Here is a 24,580-nt window from a genome sequence, read left to right as displayed (position 1 = left end):
GTGAGCAGCAGCTCATTTGCATTTAAAGAGACAGGCCCGAAAAACAGCGTGTTTCTGCTTCCACTCAAAATAGGCATTTTCAAAATGATATAATAAATTATCTGTGGAGTATTTTGAGCTGAAACTTCACAGACACATTCTGGGGACACCAGAGACTTATATTACATATTGTAAAAAGGGGCATAATATGTCTCCTCTAATGCCCTGTGAACTAACAATGAATAACGGTGTTTTCATTAACTAACATTAACAAAGATGAATAAATACTGTAACAAATGTTCATTGTTAATTCATACATTAACTAATGTTAACCTTATTTTTCATCTTATTTTCTTTCTCTCCCTCAGGCGGAGTTGGATCTAAAGCGTCTTCGAGACCCGCTGCAGTTGCACCTCCCTGTCCAGCAAATCATTGCCAGCAAGGACTGATGAGAACCTGAACACCCTTTCTGCCTCTCTCTCTCTCTTACTTCATTCTCTTCTGCCTTTTTGCATTTTGTTTTCTGTCTCTTTTATCTCTACAACCTCAATGAAAAACCATATCCACAGCAGGCTTCAGCAGGAGTTTTATTGTTATCCTTTTTATTGTTTTCCTTAATTTGGCAAGTCTATGCAGAGGAGAAGAGATACAATTAAATGAAACAACTAAACTCCATCCCTGAACGGATGGTGACGACAGATGCTCTCCTATCGCACACAGAGAAACGCACAGCTACTTCAGACAGGAAGTTGAGACACTGGGATTCAACCAGTTCATCGCTATGAGACAGTGACCCCACGTCTTGCATGGGAAACAGACTCTGAAATCTAAAAACCATCTGCCCTTGGGTTGAACAGTTTTTTTTTTTCCACATTGGAGTACTGCTGATATCCCTAACTCTGACACTTTTGCAGACGAGATTTCGGGATGTGGTGCTCTTTTCCGTCTCGGGAAAAGATCCGTTTACCATCAAGCCAGTCCTCTTGTGACTGAAACGCCTGTATCCTACAGCCTAAGCAAAACCCTCTCCTGATTCCTTCTCGCTTCCTGTATGGACCTGTTAAGAGCTGAAGACAGATCTAACAGCTAAAATATCACTGTGTGTTCTATTATTCCAAAAAAGAAAAAGAATCAAAGAATTTTGGCACTTTTTATTTTAAAAGCCATATTATGTTTATGATGATAAAAAAAGAGAGAAATGAGCAGAAACTTTTCTTCTTCTCATTATTAGATTTTTTTGCCACCATTCCACCAGACATTACATATCTGCAGATGCTCTGATATTTTATTTTATGAGATTCCCAATATCAAACGATGCTCAAATGCTCCATCCCTAACGCTTTTTTCTTTAGAAATATGATATACTCCATCAGTTTACATGGTGATGAGAAACGCACGTACACATGGTTGCTTGGCAGATGGATCCTCTTTAAAGGTCTTCTCTCTTCTCTATAAATCATTTTTCGAACATCATCAAATGACATTTTCCCACAGTGCCTCACAGCATCTGCTGCAGCGTGCTTGTTACGAAACACCTGTTTATCAGACGCAATCCAAGAAAATTTCCCATCGAATGGTCTTAAGGCAGGTCACTGTGTAAAATGCAATTTATTTTTCTGGAAAAGGGTTCCAGATGCGATCAATTTCCCATCAGTCATGTGGCGTTTTTAGCTGCATAGATCTGCCTCGATATGCCAAGTCTTCTGGAACATGCAGAGAACGTGTAATATATTAGATCTAGAATTAGCGTGTGTTTTGCACACTTCGTGGCATGCTATAGAGAGAGAGTGTCGCATCCTTTGTCTATGTGTGCTATCTTTAGCCGACAGGCCTTAGTAATGATTCTAGCTGGGTTGAGCTGATCATCAACATTGTTTTCATTTGTTTTTTTTCCATGCATCTTCAGTCCAGTTATTACATGAGATTATATATATATATATATAAATAACCATTTCCCTGGTCGCCCAGACTTTTTGAATCTGAGGGATGTGAAATGGACTTGACCCTTGTTGTTCTCTAACAAAAGGATCATATCAAGACAAGCCTTGAAATAGTTTTTTTGGGCAGTTATCATGGCCCGTAATCTTATTGTCTATTATGGGTTTGCCTTACACACTCAGACCCCCGCAGAGAAATAGCTCTGTTGTTCTATAGCAGAAGTCTGCTCCTTATGTCAGACTGTCCATGTTTGTGCCTGTGGTCGTCATTAAGCGTTTTTAAAGCCATATTCAAGTTGTGTTTGTGTCTCTAGAGGTGGAGGGATTACAGGGCGAGACTCCAGCCTACAGCTCTGACAAACGGAACATTTAAGAGATACTGTAATTCATCCAAAAAAAGAATGTTCTGTGCAACTCAAAAGGAGAAATTTAGCAGTTCATTTCCATACAACATTCTTACTGACCACAGAAGCCACAATTAACAGTTTTGAGGGACAGATATAATTTTTTTCTAAACTGTCAATTGTGTTCATCTTTAGATTCAAACGTTGATGTTTCATGTTTCAGAGTTGCAGTAATGGGGAAGATTTTCAGAAGTTGATGACTGCAAGGGATAGTTCAGCCAAAAATGTACATTTTGTGTAGGTTTACTCACCCTCGTGTCATTACTAACCCACAAGACTTAAATTTCTTTAAAACAGAAATAAAGATATTGTTAACATTCAGTAATTCATTAATAACATTTATTTTGTCAGTGAAGACTTTGACGTGTCAGAAAGTACAAAAACACATTTGTATGAATCAGCTGGTTTAGGTCAAGTTTTCGGAAGAGACTTTATATGATGAAGAGATTTAATATAGGCTTTTATTAATGTACAAATTAATTAATTCAATGCACATACATAGAGCGGTGTTGATCAAATAAATTGATTGTGTTCTCCTCATGAGACTTGGATTAAATCTCTTGATGCTTATGGATTACTTTTATTACCTCTTTTTTGATGGATCAGTGTTTTTGTTGTGTGGAATTTCAAAGAATGGACACAAGTGATGAGAGAATGTTAAAAATGTCCTCATTTGCTGTTTTGAAGAGTCTTATGGGTTTAGAATGACTTGAGGGTGAGTAAACATTGAAAGAATTTACATTTTAAATTTCAGTCTGTTCCTCACAGAAAGCGATTGTATTCAGGAAACCAGTAATATAGCATTTGAGTCATATAAACATTTACTTTTTTTTTCTGTAGCTTGACAGACATGGTCTAATTTCTGATCTGGGTTCACTGGACAAAAAATAATCCCTTTGGGTTTGGAATGGCATTATGGTAAATAACAACAGACCTTTTTGGGAAGGGAAAGTGTAATCCAGGTTATCATAAACCAAACGGTGGTTTGCGGATTTTGCATGTCTGGCTAAAGTGTAAGTGTTGTGATGGAGGCCCTTTAACAGTGACTATTTATTGTTGATGAGGAGTTCAGGTCAATGGTAGTTACTCGGTGTGCTTGAGTGAATTACATTGTGATTTAACACCGCAAGACCTGAACTGTAGGTGATTTTTAACAGATAACAGCCTGATAACTGCATTATGTCTGACCCAGCTGCTTTCAGTGGAGATGCTTCACTCTTTTATCTGAGTTTGAACAGGGTTTATCAGACTGTATGCCCTATTAACTGAAATTTAAACTGTGGTTCCATCACTCCAGTCGTAGCTGATGGGTACAGGACACATGCATATCTTTTATTGGTCCTGAAATAACATTGAGGCACAGTGCTGAAGCTAAGCATTAATCACCCTGAAGGAAATGAGCAGTTGATTATACAAATGTTCATAATCCTTAACCTAAACCTCAAAACTGGTTGAATGGGATGTCATTCTAGGATCAATAAAGGATGTTGATGGAAGGCAGAATCAAGGTCGCTGTGCACATTTGTGACAATATGCAGTTGGTGTCAGCATCTCGTCTCGGACTTCATGAATTTTCTATTCATGCATAATCTTCGTCCATAGCAATTCATCATGAGCATAAAAACATCCATTCTTCCTCTCTTATGTGATCAACAGTCATAAATTCAGGCCTAAACACACTCCAAAGTTATTTCAGGGCAAAAACTCAACCATCTCACTCTCCAGGATGCCCAGTACACTGACATCCCTCGACCTCTAATAGGTCTTGGGTCTGGTCATTATCTGATACGTTGAACTTCTTTTAGTTTAGTTGTAGGGTTTTCTGTTTGTTTCAGGGTTTTTTAAATAATAATATATCATATATATGGAATTTATTCTAAAGCGGGTGTTGCATGAATGTATGTTTACATGGGGAAATTATATATAAATTAATTAAAAAAGCAAAGATTATTATGAATGCAGATTGCAGAGTTCGATTTTTTTTCCCACCCAATCCCTCACCCTCCATGACCCAGCAGCAAGGATGCTCTCGGCTGCTACACAGGCTCTGATTGGTCAAGGATCTCCCCTTCGTTATGTCTTGTTTTATCCTCTCTCAGTCTCAATGCTGCAATCTATGCAGTGCTGCCTTTATTCTGAACACTGATCTGAGATCAGAGAGTATGGAAGACCTGACCTTCTTGAACACCCCTCGCTCCATCCATTTGTCCGTCTTTCTTTAACTCCTTATTATACTCCCACACTGATTATGTTTTAGGTATGTGTATTATTTTAAAGGTTTCTTCATGTGCACTTAAAATGAAAATTATATTTCGGGGGGGAAAAAAGGTAAAGGGTGACACTGAATGAAAAACATTTTTTTCATATTCTTCATTTGTTCATTTTGTCATTGGCATCGGATGCTGTAATATCAGAAGACTTTAAAAATGACTATGTAAAATCCTGTATCATTTATGAAATGTGTATAAAAGAGAAATGTAATTCAATTATCAATAAATACTTATCCAGTTTTGGATCCGGTAGTCATTTTATTTATTTATTGTAAATACAAATCTGTTTATAGTGCAACATAGTGTGAGATTTTCATGAGATTTTAAATTCTTATTCTCCAATGAAAGGCTAGATTTTTGTACATTTTTAAGATCAAAAGGATTAAGGATGCAGATTTATTTTCACAGGTTTCTTTATTCATATTTACCATGGGTACTAACAATTCTGACCACAACTCTGTGTGTATAAGGTTTCATAGTAACAGTGAATGGGATGTTTCTAATTAAGCTGCAGTACTTGTTTTAGAGTCATGTTTACCTCAACAGTGATGTTCTCCTTGACCTGCTTGACTCCTGGTTCTTCCCACATTTAGCTCAGCTTCCTACCAGATAGCAGGTTTCTGTTTGACTGCATTAGTATGCAATCAAATGCCCTTAAAGAAGATGCTTCTTTTCTACCTACGCGAAGAAAGCAAGACTGTTTTTCTCCCATGGTTTCATTCTTGCAAAGTCTGCATTTACTCTGATATTCTATAACTGATCTTAAGCAACAAGGAAACATTATTACTAGACAGCCCAGTAACTCTAAAAGACTCTTCCCACATTTCAGCCCATTTCTCTTCTTTACTTAAATGAGGAATAAAACGGACACATCCATGCTTGTTAAACTCTTAAGACTTGAGAAAACCAGTAGCACCTCTCCATTTGTCAATCTCCTCTCTTCAGTCTCTGCGATAACCTTCAGACACTTTCCTCTACTCTGTGCTAATGACACCAATGATTAGCAGCACATTGTCCCGTCTTTCCTGTGCTGCTGTGAAGGACAAAGGAAAGACGACGAACTTCACAACGTGCAAAGCTAAGTCTGACTGATTACTGACTAATGGATGTCTTAAAGGAGTACTTTTCTCTAAACTGATAAGACAAAGCAACAGAAAAGTATAATAAAAGTAGTTTATATGACTTGTATTCCAAGCTTTATGAAGCCATACAATAGCTTTATGTGAGAAACCTGTACATAATCCTTATGAAATTCTTCTAATGTGCTGATTTGGTGCTTGATAAACTTACATAATCAGTGAAGAGAAGCCTCTTGAATGCTAAGTCTACTAAATGTAAATGTACGTTACAGAGAAATAAAAAGAGAATGGTATGGGTTAAAGAACTTTGAAGATTGTGAACTCTGAAGATGTGAAGTGGATGGATGAATCTAAGTGTTGAACTGCTGTGCATATAGTCTGACTTATAAACACCTATAAGAAGTTCAACAGAAAGCAAGAGATGAAACTCCTCCTGAATTTATTTTCTTACACTTCTTACAGCAGTGACAGCAGTGCAGATGTAGACAGAGTCAGCAGCTGAAGACGGTTGACTAGTGTTGGGTGGGAAGATAGAGGAGATGTATCAGTGTGGGATGGATAAGCCGGACTCCAATAACAATGAGAGGATGGTCCTGTCTCTATCTGGAGAGGTGGGTTTTCTTAAACGGGACAAGGGGACAGGAGAAGAGGTCAAGGTGAGATAAATGTCCTGTCCACGGGAAGACGACAAACAAAATGTTTACAGTCATTGTGCTAGTAGACGCTTCATAACGACAGAGATAAAAGACTCCAAACCACAAATCTCTTCCACAAACTGTGACAAGACGGGAACGACTGGGTGTACGTCTGTGGCTTTCTCATTAAATAAGTTCCTCTCTACCACTGGACATGCTTTTCATTCTGGTTGTTCTTCTACAAGCTGTGAGTACAGCACAGGCCATCGGTAAGCACTTACTGTTTAACACGCACACTGCTTATTATTATGAGCTTATTGGAGTTTCATTCTAAGGGACACTGCCAACCAGTTTTCCATTAAGTTTAAGACTGGCAGAAACCAAAACTAGATATTTTTCAAATGACTGTGAATAGCATATTGCTATAATACTATATATTTGAAATTTTTTGAAGGACATTCTTACCTTTACATGCTCACTGTTTTCTCCAAAGCTGCTTTATAGATTAAACTCATTCCATAATTGATGGACCTTACAGTTATTGAACCAAACTGAATCAACAATGAACCGATTTCAACTGAATAATGACTGTTTACTATTGTCTCTAAAAATAGAGCTGATTTACAGCAGAATTGAATTCTGTTTGCATCATTTTCTTGTTTATCACTATAAAGCTGCTTTGAAACAATCTGTATTGCACAAAGTGCTATATAAATAAAGGTGACTTGACAATAGTCACATTATATGTTCTAAAGATATATATAATCTTGACACTGCCTTTTTAAAAAAAAAATGGAAGTGTTTTAGTTAAGCCCCTTACCCATCTTATTAATCTTTCTATCAGAACTGGGCAGTTCCCTGATAGTTGGAAAAAAGCATTGGTAAAGCCTATTTTCAAATCTGGGAATTCAGATGATATAATTAACTATAGACCAATTAGTCTTCTCCCGGTTCTTTCTAAAGTGCTGGAGAAGGTTGTATCAGAACAATTTTTGCAGCACTTAGAGACTAATAATCTTTTACACCCTTTACAATTTGGTTTTAGACATAACCATTCTACAGAAACTGCTACTTGTTTATTATTAGAAAATATTAAGCGGTCACTCGATAAAGGATTTAAAGTTGGTGCAGTATTCCTGGATCTGAAAAAGGCATTTGATACCGTAAATCATAATATTTTAATGTCAAAAATAACAAAGTATAATATATCAAAACAATCTCTGTTATGGTTTGATTCATATTTAAAAAATCGTGTCAAAGTGTTGTCATTGATAAATTTAAGTCAGTTCCTCATGATATTGATATAGGAATTCCTCAGGGAACAATTTTGGGTCCGATTCTTTTTATCATTTATATTAATGATCTTCCAGAAATGTCCCTAACAAATAAAACATAAAAAAAAAAAAAAAGTCACCACCATGATTTTAGATGTGGGGGGTTCTGAGTGGTTTTAGTGTGTTGCTACAGTGTGGTTGCTAATAGGTAAAGCCAAAATGTTCTTACTGGCCCATCCTCAAGTGTTTTTGATGTTTTGTATTACAGAAACTTCCCATATTAATTCTTGACTTAAAGGGTTAGTAAAAATTATTTACTCACCCTCATGCCCTCATGTCATTCCTTACTGGTACGACTTTCTTCGGCTGAATACAAAAGAAGATATTTTGAAAAATCGTGGTTACCTTTGACTACTATTGTATGAAGAAGAAAAAAAATCAGTGAGACAATTCACAAATTATCTTGTTCCACAGAAGAAAGAAAGTCAAACAGGGTTGGCACAACATGAGGGTAAATAAATGATGACAGGAATGTAATTTTTGGGGTGAACTAACCCTTTAAGATTTGAAGATGTTTCCTAATTAAAATTACCATGGTTACCAAATATATAGGATAGGATTCTGAGTCAGGATTTTTCTGTAATACAGCTCTAGATATGGTTCAAGTACCTCAATGTAAGTTCATGGAAATCACAAATCTGCTCACTTAGCAGACATCTGCTTAATAAGAAATTGAACTATCAATTATGATTGTACCATAAATGATCCGGGATGGGTTATGTGCCAAAGCTGATTATAAGCAATAGTAATAGTGATGTGTGACATCTAAATTAATATGATTACTTAATCATAGCTGTAGAGATAAAGGTAAAGATTATTATTGTTATTTTTTAGTTAAACATCTCTGGAGGTTAAAATGAGTCAATGCTTTTGGCTCAGTTTCTATTCTATTCTATTCTATTTAATAATTAAATATCTTTATCAAGAAACATTCATAATTTAAGCTCATGCACCATTTGTTATATATACCAAAATATGCCCAAGAAATAAACAGTATTTGGATTGAAAAAAATAAAAATAAATTCTGTGTGTGGGTAGGTGGGGTTGTATGTGGATATGCAGCTGATGTGAAAGATGACATTGAGAATTTATTGTAACAGTGTCCAAGAATGCTGTATTTACGGTAAATTGTCATGACCTGAACATCCGTTTATCCTTGACCTCCAGCTGTTCTTGTATCAACTGAACATCCCTAGGAGACAGACCTATCTACATTCTTCCTGTGCTGATAATACTACACTGTAATATTAATTATAATATTAAAACATTTATGTGGGTGTGAAAGTGTTGTTTTCTAAGGCACTGTTACAAAGGGATTGTGATTAAAAAAATAATAATAATAAAATTTAAATGATTACACATTAATAATATGGCAAATAATATGGATGTGTTAATACTTTTTTAAGTTATCAGATGAGCCATATCTGGAAACCCGAAACTGGGTGGGCTATTTTCACTTCAGTAAGCAATCACCTAGCAACCATTCAGGACATGCTGGCAACAGCATAGCAAAAACAAAACACTCTTAGTAAACAAAAAGCAACACCCTAGCATAAAGGTGGTCGGTTTTACATAGACAAGCACCGCTCACATTTCCTTCAGAAAATGTAAAAGTCACATTTAAATGCATTGTGAGAGGATTTTGAGAAGGCAAGTATGAGGCAAATGTCCACCTAATTGAAGGTTTGAGTTTTTGCGTAAAAAGCCCTGACCTCTACTGTGATGATTTGGAATTAGGTATGACCAGCGAGAATTGATTCTATACCTGCACGACAGGGCAAATTTACCACAAGCCAAGGGACAGTTTGTTGTTTGCGGTGTAAGGTCTACGACCCAACAAAGGTATCCAACGGTGGCTGAAGGTTTCCCGCATGTTCGGTCTTTTCGGTGCGCAAAGTAATTTAATTTCAATTAAACTCTAATCTGACCCCATTTTATTATGACCTCGAATTTAGGTTAGAATGCCAATTATTATTGATCATTCATATGATAATTTATCTAGACATATGATTATTCTAGTTAACCCTTTAATCTTATTGTACTCGTTCATTCGGATTCTCATGTCACTCAGAGATATCGCATCGGCCGTTAGCGTACCTCATGGTCACATACTCGGCAGTCTTGGTTATTAGACAGAGGTAATTTACTAATACTTTAGATAGCCACTCCTATGCTTGCTCATTCTAAAAGTACTTTTGTTTAGTCCCCAAAGATCTGTACCAACTTGAATAAAGCAACATTATCTCTAGTCAGAGGTCACGACCACTACTACGATATAAGCCAACCAACATTACTTTCTCTGATAGTAGCTTTGGTTTGGTCATGCCATGTTTTCCCATGCTCACTTAGCTAGAGTAACATTACAGTAAACAGAGGTTAGGCTCACCTTATTTAGGTTGGTCGAACAACATCCAGTTGACCTAAACGGAAATTCCCTTTTAGCCCTTATAGTGTAAGTACACTTGAACTAATACCATGTGTTAGCCAGATCTCTAAAGATACAGTTGGCGTGCCCTATGCTCCATCTCAACTGGATTTTAGTCTGTTACTAACCTGATGCAGACAATGCGGTAAAAAGGATACAACATAATCTACTAGAGTCAATAATTTCAGAGTCAGAAGTCAGAATAAAATCAAATGCACTCTTAAAAATAAAGGTGCTTCAAAAGGTTCTTCAAGCGATGCCATAGAAGAACCATTTTTGGTTCCACAAAGAACCATTCAGTCAAAGGTTCTTTAAAGAACCATCTCTTTCTTACCTTTTTATAATCTGAAGAACCTTCTTTCACCACAAAGAACCTTTTGTGAAACAGAAAGGTTCTTCAGATGTTAAAAGTTCTTTATAGAACCATTTAGACAAAAAGGTTCTTCTATGGCATCATGAAGCACCTTTATTTTTAAGAGTGTGTAACAATTTATTGTGAGTCAGGTAATTTTGTATTATGCCAATTACATAGTCAAACAGAGATATCAAATCAATACAAGACATCAAATTCTCAAAGATAGATTTAAGAGTAAAAGATGCATACTTGACTTCGGGAAATACATAGTATGGAGTGTATAGACACACCACACTACGGGCTCATCTGGCTACAGAAGTGCCCTGTTCTTCTTGCAACATTTCCTTAAGTACTCAGACCAAGACAAACATCCCCCAAATGGAGACAGGAACTAGAAATTGGAATTTGCATTGATCACATCCTAGACAGGGGAGTATACACCTTTTGGGAACAGATGGTAATTTGCATGAAAGACACTGGGAAATGACACACCCTCAACAGTGAGCAAAATATCTCTAAACTCTTAGGATCTGTATGACCTTTTAGTCTACTTCTTGTAAGATTGAGACCATTGTACCAGTCGACTTGAGACAATTCAAATGATACCAAACATGACTGTGAATATCACTTGCATTCATGTAGAACAATATATTATGCTGTTGACCATTCTGAGTGAGCGGAGTGAGGTGGAGGAAGTGAATGAAAAGGATAGGTGAGAAGGGACTTTTCTCGCATCTTCTCTCAGGGTGATAACGAAACAGATGCCTGTATGTTAATACACTATGTGGTTCTTGTCCGTATCTCAGAAGATCAAAGTGTCTGAGGTTCTTCAAGTCTTAAAGTGGCTTTGATTTTTGTTTTATCTGATGTGATAATTTACTGTGGAAAGGATTCTCCCTCTATGCCTCATCAAGCTGCTGCCGCTTCCTGACGAATGGTCTTTCACGTCTTATGCTGCAACATTTTTCATTTCCACATGGTCCAGCAGAGCAGCCTAACTTCATACGAGGACCTAATTCATTTGAGAGTGTAAGGAAGGGTGCAGTGTAGAGTATTGATTAGCCTTCCTTTGTAAGCTGCCAACCACCTGAAAGAAAAGGGTTTTGAACTGACAGATCTTATTTAACAAGCAGTTGCATGCATGCTGTAGGGTGCAGGAATTTATCTGTATACAGTAGCTTTAGTAAACCTGCTCTGGTTAAAAACACATTCTGAAAGAGATGACACTGAGCTTATTAGGCTTTCCTCTACCACTTTTGAAATGACCAGCATAGACCAGCATATATTTCCTGACTAGTTAATGCTGTTAAGTGTTGGTTTAGTAGTTTTCTAGTGGGTGGACCATATCATTCACCAACAAAGCTTAAAAATTGGTAAAGCTTGTTGGCCAGTTCATCTTTCAAATGAAGCTTGCAGGTTAAGTTAGTTATAGGTTAAGTGTGTGATTTCTTGCCACTGGTGTCACCAGACATTAAAAATTAATATTTCAATTAATCACAATCTTTCTTTAAGTGATCTTGATATCAGTTCATAAAATTTCCAAATCAAATACTTCATGCCTATTTTCAGTGCCGTAACGGCAATGAACGTGATGTAGTAAACAATGTATGCAGTAAAAATAATGACAAGAAACTTCTTTCTATTAAGTTGTCCTTACAGGCTTTAAATAAACATACAAAAGGCAAGCTAGTGTAGACCGTTCAATTAATGAACGACTGACTCTTATGAGCTGGACCAGTTTTGTTTCAGTAAATACAAATACATATAAAACAAAGGTTATACAAATAAAGGTAAATAAAAAAAACATAATGCGTGAACAGTATCCTGATTCTCAAAACAAATGGTTTATTTTAATGAATAGTAAAAAAGATGAGTTACTAATTTGCAAGAGCCTTACTAGTGGCAGGAACAGTGAGTCTAGTACAGGGGGCCCAGAGTTGTTGGGGGCCCCTGAAGATCCCCCCGAGGCCCTGCAAATTCTACCCCCACCCCAGACATGATTTTGACCAAGGAGGTCCAATTAAATATACTGTACATGGGTCGCAGAAACCACTGCCTTGTGAAATTTGCTGCATTAATGGAGAAAAATAATTTTATATGTAAGAACAATGAATATTATAAGCAAAACATACTCAAATAAATTGAATCGAGAGCTTGAAAATCAGAATAAAAGCAGGAAATCTGTATCAATACAGTGCTGTAACACATAATATGTGCTGACCAGTTCTGAACAATTTTTCTCTTGCACTGGTTAGCTCTAGATCCCTGCTCAGCTTATATCAGTCTGAATGAACCATGGCGGAACACTGACTACCACGTCAACAACTCTGCGGGAGTCCCTCTGTGCGACCGGCATGTGGCGGGAGAATGGTATCGCTTTACGGGGATGGCTGGGGATGCTATGCCAACCTTCTGTATCGAGGAGAACCACTGTGGTACCCATGCCCCCATCTGGCTGAATGGCAGTCACCCTCAGCCTAGTGATGGCATTGTCACCCTCCCTGCGTGTGCTAGCTTCAATAATAACTGCTGTCACTGGACAGCTAGTGTGGACGTAAAGGCCTGTGCTAAGGGTTACTATGTCTATCGCCTGCCCCGACCGTCCGTCTGCTTCCACGTCTACTGTGGCCGTAAGTCTTCCTCCTGCCTCACTGGGTCTTTCTGACATGTTGGATAAAACTGACCTCCATCAGACTGTTTTGTTATGTGTGTCGCCATAGATTTCTATGACATATGTGATGAGGGGGAGTGTAACGGAGCTGACTGTCCTGTTAAATCAGAATAAAAGCAGGAAATCTGTATCAATACAGTGCTGTAACACATAATATGTGCTGACCAGTTCTGAACAATTTTTCTCTTGCACTGGTTAGCTCTAGATCCCTGCTCAGCTTATATCAGTCTGAATGAACCATGGCGGAACACTGACTACCACGTCAACAACTCTGCGGGAGTCCCTCTGTGCGACCGGCATGTGGCGGGAGAGTGGTATCGCTTTACGGGGATGGCTGGGGATGCTATGCCAACCTTCTGTATCGAGGAGAACCACTGTGGTACCCATGCCCCCATCTGGCTGAATGGCAGTCACCCTCAGCCTAGTGATGGCATTGTCACCCTCCCTGCGTGTGCTAGCTTCAATAATAACTGCTGTCACTGGACAGCTAGTGTGGACGTAAAGGCCTGTGCTAAGGGTTACTATGTCTATCGCCTGCCCCGACCGTCCGTCTGCTTCCACGTCTACTGTGGCCGTAAGTCTTCCTCCTGCCTCACTGGGTCTTTCTGACATGTTGGATAAAACTGACCTCCATCAGACTGTTTTGTTATGTGTGTCGCCATAGATTTCTATGACATATGTGATGAGGGGGAGTGTAACGGAGCTGACTGTCCTGTCGAGCCAGAATGCCGCTGTTCTGAGGGAACGATTCTAGGCCCTGATGCACAGACATGTCTGGGTAAGTAACAGTGCGGTCCAAGCCTGGCCAAGATAAATACTTATAGAGCAGAAGAGTTATATTATGATGAGAATGACAGTGGACTTTTGCAGTGATGAGAAAGTGACCGCAAGACTGTTAAAAGGCGAAATTGAGAAACACTAATGTACTGTACAAAGGCAGCCATCAAAATCTATGCTTTTAATAGTGAAAAGTGCAAATTATGCAGCAACTTTCAAGGGGTATATATTTTTAAAGGAATTTCTGTAGGTAATGGTCAGGACACAGTCTGCTGAAGTTTGTCTTGAAGACAAATTGCTCCTGTCTGGTGCTGTTGCTATGGTTACCTCTCAGAATGAGCGTAACTTATGTTCACAAGTCTCTATCTCTTAAGGATATGTGGTTACAAGAACAGCCAGAGGCCAAGGATAAATAGAAGTTAGGGCAAGACTGTATAGGGTGTGGGGGTCCAATCCTACTCTTGGAGGTCCTGCAGATTTAGCTCCAACTATAATTAAACAAATCAAGGTCTTCAGGATTACTAGAATACTCCAGCACAGGGTTGCCAATTTTGCCAGGTCTGTGGAACAAAACCAGCCTAATCGCAATTCAAAACTAGCCCAATAGCAATTTTTCCGCGGTTTTCCCCTCTGTTGGAGGTCCCCTCCATCAAAATTGCATTCCTTGAGATCACTTTAACCTGCAAAATAAAAAATAACCTGTGTCAAATGTGTAAAAGTAGCCCAATTCCGTGGTAATACTGCAGACTTGGTAACACTGATACAGGCTTTGTTGGAGCTACACTCTGCAGGACGTTGACCCTCTAGGAGCAGGACTGGACACCCATGGTATAGGCCCAAGTAGTCTACACACTCTGACACACTTGAAACACTGTTAAAATAAAATAAAAAGACGTTCCAACTTTTAGTTTGACTTGGGGGCTTAAGCCCTAATTGGAAGGGTTAGACCCCTCAAATCCTTCCTTAATTTGCAGAAGGGACACGGTGCGTGAAGTAGTCCTTCTTCCCAAGCTGGTGAGAGAAAGGTGTCAACTCCAAATGCTGTAGTGAAGGGGCAAAGACACAACAGGAAAATAAGAAGTAAACAGAATAAGTGAAAACAATTACATGTAACTGAATGTGTTCATTTACTGGATCGGATATACTTAAGGACATCAAGCCGTCTATCGTGCACATTGATCCTTTCTCTCGGGCTTTCAGTTTTTCCTGTAAGCATTTCATAACCTTTTTACTTGTCAGGAGCAACTTAACTAATCACTGTCAATTCCACTTCCAGCACAACATAAATTACTGGCCTTGTTGCAAAACAGTCATCCACCTACAGAGGGAACATTTTAAGGCAGCATTTTGTGTTGCTCCTGAAACAAAGACACACAGACAAATTCTAAAGCAATGTTGCATATATAGAAAACAATCCTAATGCACTCGAGTCTAGTCTTCTTAGGTGAAGCATTCAATGACGTGCAAAGCTGCTGCCTGTGTGTTCCAACTCGATCTATTTAAGTTAGGATGCTGCCTTCGAAGTTTCTACTTGACATTGCTTCTGTTTTTAACTCATTCTGGTGTGTTATATGTAAGATGTGAACGAATGTGAGAAAGGCAATGGAGGATGTGCAGAAATATGCATCAACACCAAGGGCTCTCGTCGATGTGAGTGTGGACCAGGTAAAGTACTGGACTTGGACGGGAAGAGCTGTAAAGGTAAGAACATGGTAAAACAGAGCATCCTGAATATGGGCAGACTTTCATTTAACTCATGCATTGTGGTTTCTGTGGTTCTTTGTAGAGACTGCTGGCTGTTACAATGTGAATGGAGGCTGTAGCCATGGATGCTCCTCAGAGGACGACTCATATTACTGTCATTGTCCCCGGGGTCTGATGTTGGGAGATGACAAACTAACCTGTCAGGGTGAGCTGAACTTATCTTTCCTGCCTTTTGCCACTTATCTGTCAGGGTTTGTAGATTTCACTTTGACGTTTTGTTGTTTGTTTGTGTGTTTTGTGTGCAGTCCCTGTGCAGTGTGATCCTAGGTTCATACAGGTCTCGGTTCCCAAAGACTTGGTGGGAGGACTTGAACTCTTCTTGTCTAACACTTCCTGCCGGGGCATTTCCAATGGCACCCACATTAACCTCCACTTTAGTCTGAAGACATGTGGCACTGTGGTCCAGGTAAAAATTATGGATTTTTCAAACTTTGATCAGTCATTGGATTTCATGCATACCAGGTTCCAGAAAACTTGTCGGTTTTTAATGTGCTGCAGTTTATGGCAATAATAGCCAATAATAATAGAGCCAGAAAGAACCATTACCACTGGGAAATACTGTGATGTTCCAGAGGTGAACTTGACCTTCACCCTCATCCTGGTCAAAAAGTCTCCTCAAAAGTACTTGCCAATGGTGTTCCTTTATAATCTGCGGCTCGCATCCAGGTCTGGATCCGTAACACCTACTTTTCAGAATCCAACCCTAATGGATAAAATCAAGTCCTAGCTTACATATTTATCCTCACTCTTACATTACTGAAGTAAAATAGGTGGTGAATACCATTACATGTTGACTTATAAAATATTTGATAGTTCTCTGGGACTGTAGTGGAAAATCATCTTCCTTTCTCTCTTCTCCAGGTCATTGATGACAAAATTGTTGGCACCAACTTGGTAACAGGGTTGCCACGGTCTAGTCCCAGCAGCAATGGGGACTTGATTGTGCGCACCAGTAAACTACTGCTGCCAATTACGTGTGAGTTTCCACGGCAGTACGAGGTGTCGGATGGCTACCTGCCCAGTCTGCGCAACACAGCACTCGAGTTAGTGGGCCACAGCGAAGGAATATTCCCCTTCAGTTTGGAGCTCTTCAAAAACGCAGAATTTTCCGAGTCGTACAACCAACCTCCTCAACTGCGTTTGCATGATTCGCTGTACTTTGGTGTTGAGCCACGAGAGCGGGTGGATGGCCTTGCTGCCTTTGTAGAAAGCTGTTTTGCAACACCTGGCCGCGAAGCTGACCAGGCCTTAAAATATTACCTTATCAAAGATGGGTAGGTATTTAAAATAATTCTGTACACTCAATACCATTTTGCATGCTCCATGACTGGTGCTATAAGTGATTTTAGCCATTTTGATTTCCCTTTTACCAAAATATCTCTCTCCAAAACCTGAATACTGTAGCAAACCTGACAGATAAAAGAAGCAAATAGTGTTTTCTGACTGGGTGGCTCCCCTGACATTTTTTTTATTACCTGTGTTTAGCCCCTAGGGCTGTCACAGAGGCAGGTGTGATTCCTCAGGACACCGTTTTCAGTGTCATATATCTGTAACGGAGGCCAGCGAGTAGGTGCTGTGCAGTTAAACCTCACTCCCCTGATCTCAAGAGACGCACTAGCGACTGACGCTAGTGGCTGCAGTCTTTAGCCTCCTTGTTAGCGCGTCCGCCTCCCATGCCGGAGACCCGGGTTCGAAAACCCACTCGGAACGAGAACGAGGTGTGGCGGTGAGGACCCGGGGGAGAGGGGTGACATTGGTGCCGTGACCCGGATGGGAGTGAGGTTTAGGGGGGTGAGTGTAACGAAGGCCAGCGAGTAGGTGCTGTGCAGGTAAACCTCACTCCCCTGATCGCAAGAGACGCACTAGCGACTGACGCTAGTGGCTGCAGTCTTTAGCCTCCTTGTTAGTGCATCCGCCTCCCATGCTGGAGACCCACTCGGAGCGAGAACGAGGTGTGGCGGTGAGGACCCGGGAGAGAGGGGTTACATATCTGTGAGGTTGTGGGTACAATCTATCCATGGTATTTTGAGGAGCGATTGCTTCTGGCACCTTTAAACAAAGGCAGAGTCTGTATTTAGAGAATGTTGTGCTTTAATGGTCTTATATTTCTTAGCTGCATTTCAGACGATACGGTGCGTCAGCTTTCGGCTAAAGACCAGCTCTCCAAACACTACCAGGTCCCTGTCTTCAAGTTCATTGGCAAGGACAACAGAGTGAGTAGGGAATAGGTGCATGCTGGCAAATTCAGCTGCCTGGTCTGTCCTATGCATGTGCTTTTGTGTGCTAATGGGCTAGCTATTATTACTTTGCTGAAACGTTTGTGTGTACTGTGTGTGTATTAGGAGGTGTTCCTGCATTGCCGTGTGCTGGTGTGTGGGCAGGAACAAGGGGAATCTCGCTGTACACAGGGCTGCCGAAAGCGTTTGAGGAGAGATCTCTGGACTGATCAACACCAAGAGCGACACGTACTGTCCAGTGGACCCATTCGTATACTGCCAGATCCATGAGACCACACGTCTATGAAATCTCTTACCCACAACGCCATCTATAGGCTACTTTACTGTATTTAAACACATCCACACTGCATACAGTACCTGCAGTAATCTTACATTTATGAGTTGCATCAGTTGCTTCCTTCCACTACTTCTGACAATTATATTTACTATATAAAGCTCATCTGCCTCACTAGAAAATTCCATGTCTTTCCATGTGCATGCATCTAGGTGATGTATTGTGCATGCAGTATAAGCCAAGGCATTTCAGCTTAGAATAAGAAGCATTTTACACTTTTGAATGGCTAATTTGCAAATAAGTTCAGCACTGTTTTACTGGGGAAAATAAAATGATTTTACAGCCAATAATTTGTTTATGTGTTTGTTTGTGTTTATGGGCCTTTTTTTGAATGTAAGCAAATGCATATTATTTTTTTAATTGGACATATGAAATTGAGACAACCTATATATCTTATGGATATTGTCTTTCCAAATCCTCCTGACTACCAGCTATGGAGTTTTGTAGAGGACATTATATTTTAGTGAATTTCTCTCTGAGACGTTACATGTCACAGAGTACATTCAGGGCTTTTCAGAGATACCAAATGTTTGGATGTTTCACCATGACCACTCCCTCTCCTTGGTCTTTAAAAATGGCTGACATTAATTTAGTAATCAAATTTAACACCCTTATGGAAATATGATTATATTTTGTAATGATCATTTAAATCGGACTAATTTTCTAATTGTTTGTCATAAATCAACATCTCAGGAAAATGTTATGGGGTTTCAAATCAAAATATGACTTTCTTTTATGAAACAGGATATTGATTTTATATATGTCCACTGTAGAGGACACCAGGACTTAAAGCATATTTATCACGCATTTTGGAAGACACAACAAGTGAATAGGGAAAGAAATTATGTATCAACTTTCCTATGCAATATTAGATATTATTATGAAAATCTTGCCAATTATTACTCCCATTATTACACTTCTTTTTTCATTACATGTTGCCCCAAAAACACATTAATATGCAAATTAGATACAGTTTATAGATACATTGTATTTAATGAGAAAACCCGTTTATGGCCATTTTACACACATATTGCATAAAGCAAAATTGTATATCAAATCATTCTGTTATATATTTCATAACATAATTGAAAATCATCTTTATATAAAGTTTGGTATATAAAAAAAGAAAAATGGATTAGCAATTTAAAAAAAACCCCACTGTTTTTGATGTCTATTCATGTCTTTTAATTTTTTTGAAAACAAGATTTTTTAATGTCATGGTCTCCTCTACAGAGGACATAGCATAAAATATCATTTTTCAAAAAAGTTATTTTTCCATTTTTTTCTTATGCCCTAAACAATGTAATGACATGAAAAAAAAAGACTAAATCCACAAAACTTTTTTTTTTCCTGTTAGTCAGGAGGATATAACAATACACACAATCACACACTACAAATCTTCACATTTTCACACATACAGCATCATTTTTTTTTTTTTTAGTTTTTGCTGAACTAAAACTAATCCACAGACACCAGCTCAAGGGTAAGTGGGCGAACTTGTCAAGAACATGTAAAGGTAATATTTTGTTTCCCCCAAAATATGGAAGAAAATATAAAATATGTGTCTATTTTTTAGGACCAATACAATTCTTTGTTTGTTTGCTTGCTTGCTTTGTGACATTTTTAGGAAGATTAGGCTAATTTCTATGAAATTTTCATTGCGATTATGCAAAAAAATCTCTTTTGCTGCAATGCAAATAAAATACATATTTTATTTAAATTACTAAATGTAAATTAATAACATTTATACATTGCAGTAATACAGTATGTCATATACTACATTTAATGTATGCTGATAATAATTACAATTATTAAAAATAATAATAATAATAATGATAAATAAAATAACTATATCAAACTAATGAGAATCCAATAACAACCACCACTGTTGTGCATTGCAGTAAATCTGCTTAATTGTTTCTTTTCATTTTTGTGGTGAAATGTGACCAGGGTGTGTCTTTAAGAGATTCATCCTAATACTGACCCCTAGTGTGGAGTAGTTTAAACTTGTAAAGTGTTTATATGTGTTGAAGGTGGTGTGGTTTGTAGGTCTTCACAGCTCATCCTTCTCTTCTCCTTCACAATAGCAGGCTGCCCTCTGGCCGTTCATGAAGGGCCTGCAGCCCAAAGTCCACACTGTGTTATACATGGTGTCCGCAAAGGTCTCACAGGCTGTGGGAGAGAAAGGCCATGATGGGAATGTGTCTGGTGTACAAAAGTGCTATTGCAAATGACAATCCATGTAAACAATCAAAAATATTTTTCAGCTTGGTTAGCCATAATAGATAATGGATCTGTTCCAATATGTAGTCAGCAAAGCAGCATAACTAAAAAAATAATAATGAAATATATAATGTGTGTGTGTGTGTGTGTGTGTATTTCACACCTTCGACTTTTGACATGAGACCCAGACTGTTCTTCAGGTCACCACAGATGCTATGGAGACACCAGCGGAATTTGGTGTCACAGCGGTACTTGTTAGAGCCACAGGTGTCATAGCAAATGTCCAGCTGATTACAACATTTGGTCATGGCTGGGACACCCATATCAAACTGTATGTAAACAGCAAATTACACAACATGAGCTTTAAAAAAATCCACACTTCACTGTTAAAGGAACACTCCACTTTTTTTGAAAATAGGCTCATTTTCCAACTCCCCTAGAGTTAAACAGTTGAGTTTTACCGTTTTCTAATCCATTCAGCCGATCTCCGGGTCTGGCGGTAGCACTTTTAGCTGTAGCTTAGCATAGATCATTGAATCCGATTAGACCGTTAGCATCTCGCTCAAAAATGACCAAAGAGTTTTGATATTTTTCCTATTTAAAACTTGACTCTTCTGTAGTTACATCGTGTACTAAGATCGACGGAAAATGAAAAGTTGCGATATTCTAGGCCGATATGGTTAGGAACTATACTCTCATTCCGATGCAATAATCAAGGAACTTTTGCTGCCGTACCATGGGTGCAGCAGGCGCAATGATATTACGCAGCGCCTGAAAATAGTGCCCTGCACGCTCCCTTTGCAAGCAGGTGGTCACGTTGGTTATGTTGATGGAAGTTAGCCTATTTTCAGACGCTACATAATATCATTGCACCTGCTGAATGGATTTGAAAACGGTAAAACTCAACTGTTTAACTCTAGGGGAGTTGGAAAATGAGCCTATTTTCAAAAAAAGTGGAGTGTTCCTTTAAAACACAAACAACCAAATGCAGTTCAGACACACAAAGAACCACACAAATAACTTGGTTATTTAAGGGACGCAGTGATGGAGCATGGTTAGAGTTGCGTCGTATTTCGTAAAGTTGAAACAAGAAGACAATTACATTTGTCGCCCATAGAGGAGGATTCAGATATATCGCCTGTGTAAGTGCTTTCTGATTGAACACCTTAAACTTCAAAGTTAGAATTTATTCAAGATCCAGAAAGTTACACAGAGGGCTGTCCATGAGTCTTTGTGTGGAAAGTAATTGGCACATTTGCTTTCCTCTTTCCTGACAGCAGTCCCATCAGCGCTTTGGCTGGATGCCAAACTCAACTGTCCGGAACCATCTTCAGAGTCTGTGCTAGTCTCTCAATTTAGGAGCACCATATCTGAAATTGTGCTGGACTGTGCAATAGTAGTCATGCAGAGCCAGACCTTTAACTTAATGCTATGAGGTCTGGTCCACATTGCAACTTACTATGGCCAAGAACCACCCACTTAGAAAGGAAGAGACAGTCTGACTGAGTCTGATGTAAAGCAACCGAACTCAGTTTGTCACAGTTAGGGGTTTACCTGAAATTTATTATACCATAACATTAGTTGAGACAATGGGTGACACTTAGTTTAGGGACCAATTCTCACTATTAACTAGTTGCTTATTATAATGCATATTATATTGGCTGTTAATTAGTACTTATAAAGCACATATTAATGGATTATTCTGAATGACCATATTTTAAATCCCTTAACCCTACCCCATACCTAAACTTAACAACTACTTTACTAACTATCAGCAAATTAGGACTTTATTGAGGCAGAAGTCATAGTTAATAGTTAGTTAATAGTGAGAATTGGTCCCCAAACGAAAGTGTGACCAGATAAGGTGTAAGAAATGAAACGAGTATCTAGTTTACTTACTTCTAAGTGCCACAAATTATTATTTTTTTTTCATATTTGATGCCACTAACCTGGAAGAGAGATATCTACCAGCTTCTCTGAAGGCCAGCGTTACTGTATATATTGCGTCACTGTACTTTGAACCCCAAAGTCATTGGTCAGTGCTTTTCTCCTTTAAACAAGCAGGGTTGTCTTTGTGTTATCAAGTATCAGATACAAAAGGTATATAATTATCTAATTTTTCTCCGGTCTAACATTTGGATGGATCTTTTATTTATAACTTTGATTCATTGACCAGTGCACACTTCATTAGCAGGATTCCCACAGGTCATGCATGGGGACAGAACAGGTGACAGCCTGGCCACTGCTTAATGTTAGTAGAAATAAAGAGACACATACGCTGTTCGGTACCTGGAAGCCAAGCAGTGAGGTACTACAACCATCAGGCTTTGGCATTTGATAGCCAACACGAGGCTGAGGAGCTTTACCTGAAAAACAGAAATGATACATTATAATATATCATATTTTTAATAAGTGATTAACATAAAGTTGTTGTTGACCTTTATTAGAATATATTTTATATAACAGTAGCTTTGAGAGCTTTATGTGGAAAAAAAAATCAAAAGCAGTTACACATTGCATTATAAGTGGGTCCACCTATAAAGAACCAAAAACATTGTTTTTCATGAGTATTTTCCTGGATGACTCTAGACTAATTTGGCTTCACATGGTTTCTTAAGTTACAGTATTAAACTTTGGTAACCTAAAATAAATTTTAATAAGGGACAATGCAAAAAGCAGAATCTAAACATATAATACATTTATATTTACACACAATTTTTTTTTCTCTGAATATATTTACCCACTACAATTCATTCAGTATTATTACATTTTGGGACATCTATTGAAAAGTATCTATTATGGAATTGTGATCTTCCGATTGAACTGAAGGAACGGTTGTGTATCACTTGCATAGCTATTAAAAACTTAACACATTTGCTGATAAAATTACTTAAATGTAACACATGGAATTAAAACAGCAGAGGTCCTAATACGGAGCCCTTAGGTAACTCCAACGTCAGTAAATGTGAAATATTTATGATCACTGTTTTCTTGTCTGTTTAAAAATCATGATCTAAGTCATTCATTTCTCTGTGACAGTTTTTTTTGGCTGTTTATTAACAGAAAAATCTGACTAAACATATATGGCACATATGTGTTAATTTATCCAAGAAGTATTATGAGCAAGTGAGATTTTCTTCCTATGGGCTGCATGGTGCAACAGTATCAAAGATTTCCACGTTTGGTATTCAGAGCATGGTCTTTATCATTTCAAGAGAAGGTGACACTGTCCATGGAATATTATTTAAATCATCTTAAAATAAGGTTGCATTATAAGGTTAGACATTACAAATACTTTGTTATCTTAGCTTTGGCATTTAGTCAAGGCCCAGCACCCAAATGTTCAGTAGGACTTTTGAAACCCGCATGCAGTTTATTATGCAATTATTTTGTTAAAACTGTAACAAAACTATATTAACAACTTTTATTGTGTATGAAGAATTCTGATTGAATAAACTACATTCACTGCCCCCCTTAAGCAACATTAAACATTAAGAACACTAACAATTTGCACTTACTCAACAAAGTTAAACTAATTAAATCAATTTCTGTATGTATTAAGTTCCATTAATTTGTATTCAATTAACAGTCAAAGGCTAAGCAAAACAAGCAAGTCTGTCACTCTAGAACTAAATCACTAATGTAAAGGAGTCAAGAGATAAATAAAGTAGCCTCTACTTCCTAAATTCCCAGGCATAAGCATATGAAATGTTCTGATTCAGTCATCTGTAGAGTGGTGTGATCGACTTGCCCAATGCCACACATGTCTGTCAACATGAGGAGTGAGGACAGATCAGTGAGGGCATGTTTTACATAAAAAGCTGATCGAGAACCATGTCCTGTGAATGATTCATTTTGCATTTAAGAGACTTCTCAAATCATTTATTTAACTTAAATCAAATAAAAAAAATATTTAGTTTTGCATTAGTAGAGTCAGTTTTAATCACTATATGCATATTGTAAATCATAACAAATGTTTATTTCAAGTAGCTGTATATTTATGAATATTCAGTCATTATTCACCTTCTTTACCGTTGTTGTTGTTTTTCCAGAGGAAACACAGAAGGAACATTTCTGAAGAATGTACACAATCTTCTCATTTCCATGACAAATCATAATGACTACATCTGTCAAGCTTTTTTTTTTTTTTATAAAT

The 24,580-nt window shown here is 38.2% G+C and overlaps 4 protein-coding genes across 5 annotated transcripts in view; 3 read left to right on the top strand and 1 right to left on the bottom strand.

The window, feature by feature from the left end:
- Nucleotides 1-4,552, top strand: part of LOC107717848 (calcium uniporter protein, mitochondrial-like) — a 19,449-nt gene extending 14,897 nt beyond the window's left edge. The window contains exon 8 of the mRNA XM_016524729.1: nucleotides 348-4,552. Coding sequence (XP_016380215.1) covers nucleotides 348-428 — 81 coding nt within the window. The 3' untranslated portion in view covers nucleotides 429-4,552. The remainder of the gene's footprint in view (nucleotides 1-347) is intronic.
- Nucleotides 4,553-6,350: 1,798 nt separating this feature from the next.
- LOC107717847 (oncoprotein-induced transcript 3 protein-like) lies at nucleotides 6,351-13,203 on the top strand. The gene is made up of 3 exons (XM_016524728.1): nucleotides 6,351-6,573; nucleotides 12,674-13,048; nucleotides 13,139-13,203. Exons 1-3 carry the CDS (start codon nucleotides 6,519-6,521, stop codon nucleotides 13,201-13,203), a joined length of 495 nt encoding a protein of 164 aa, XP_016380214.1. The 5' UTR covers nucleotides 6,351-6,518.
- A 41-nt stretch (nucleotides 13,204-13,244) lies between these two features.
- Nucleotides 13,245-18,313, top strand: LOC107717846 (oncoprotein-induced transcript 3 protein-like). The gene is made up of 9 exons (XM_016524727.1): nucleotides 13,245-13,248; nucleotides 13,289-13,663; nucleotides 13,754-13,867; nucleotides 15,445-15,567; nucleotides 15,653-15,775; nucleotides 15,876-16,036; nucleotides 16,492-16,904; nucleotides 17,744-17,843; nucleotides 17,973-18,313. The coding sequence occupies exons 1-9, from the start codon at nucleotides 13,245-13,247 to the stop codon at nucleotides 18,135-18,137; spliced, it is 1,578 nt and encodes a 525-aa protein (XP_016380213.1). The 3' UTR covers nucleotides 18,138-18,313.
- A 1,709-nt stretch (nucleotides 18,314-20,022) lies between these two features.
- pla2g12b (phospholipase A2, group XIIB) overlaps nucleotides 20,023-24,580 on the bottom strand; it is an 11,070-nt gene continuing 6,512 nt past the window's right edge. The window contains exons 2-4 of one of the 2 annotated variants that reach the window (XM_016524697.1): nucleotides 22,702-22,790; nucleotides 20,588-20,753; nucleotides 20,023-20,373 (exon numbers count right to left, since the gene is read on the bottom strand). In XM_016524697.1, the coding sequence (XP_016380183.1) occupies nucleotides 20,255-20,373; nucleotides 20,588-20,753; nucleotides 22,702-22,790 (374 nt within the window). In that variant the 3' untranslated portion in view covers nucleotides 20,023-20,254. The remainder of the gene's footprint in view (nucleotides 20,374-20,587; nucleotides 20,754-22,701; nucleotides 22,791-24,580) is intronic. The other variant, XM_016524698.1, reaches the window with a different exon arrangement.

Source organism: Sinocyclocheilus rhinocerous, unplaced genomic scaffold, assembly GCF_001515625.1.
Source record: "Sinocyclocheilus rhinocerous isolate Xijiao unplaced genomic scaffold, SAMN03320098_v1.1 scaffold780, whole genome shotgun sequence".
In the NCBI taxonomy this organism is placed as follows: Eukaryota; Metazoa; Chordata; class Actinopteri; order Cypriniformes; family Cyprinidae; genus Sinocyclocheilus; species Sinocyclocheilus rhinocerous.
Note: the sequence above shows the minus strand (reverse complement) of the source record. Positions and strands in the feature narration are given on the sequence as shown.

What these genes read in the sequence shown, in the direction of transcription:
- LOC107717847 (XM_016524728.1), top strand. Translation starts at nt 6,519, where the DNA reads ATGCTTTTCATTCTGGTTGTTCTTCTACAAGCTGTGAGTACAGCACAG. An exon ending in GAGTACAGCACAGGCCATCG is followed by an intron (nt 6,574 to 12,673) that starts GTAAGCACTTAC and finishes TGCACTGGTTAG; the next exon opens with CTCTAGATCCCTGCTCAGCT. An exon ending in CTTCCACGTCTACTGTGGCC is followed by an intron (nt 13,049 to 13,138) that starts GTAAGTCTTCCT and finishes GTGTCGCCATAG; the next exon opens with ATTTCTATGACATATGTGAT.
- LOC107717846 (XM_016524727.1), top strand. An exon ending in GGACGGGAAGAGCTGTAAAG is followed by an intron (nt 15,568 to 15,652) that starts GTAAGAACATGG and finishes GGTTCTTTGTAG; the next exon opens with AGACTGCTGGCTGTTACAAT. An exon ending in TATTACCTTATCAAAGATGG is followed by an intron (nt 16,905 to 17,743) that starts GTAGGTATTTAA and finishes TATATTTCTTAG; the next exon opens with CTGCATTTCAGACGATACGG.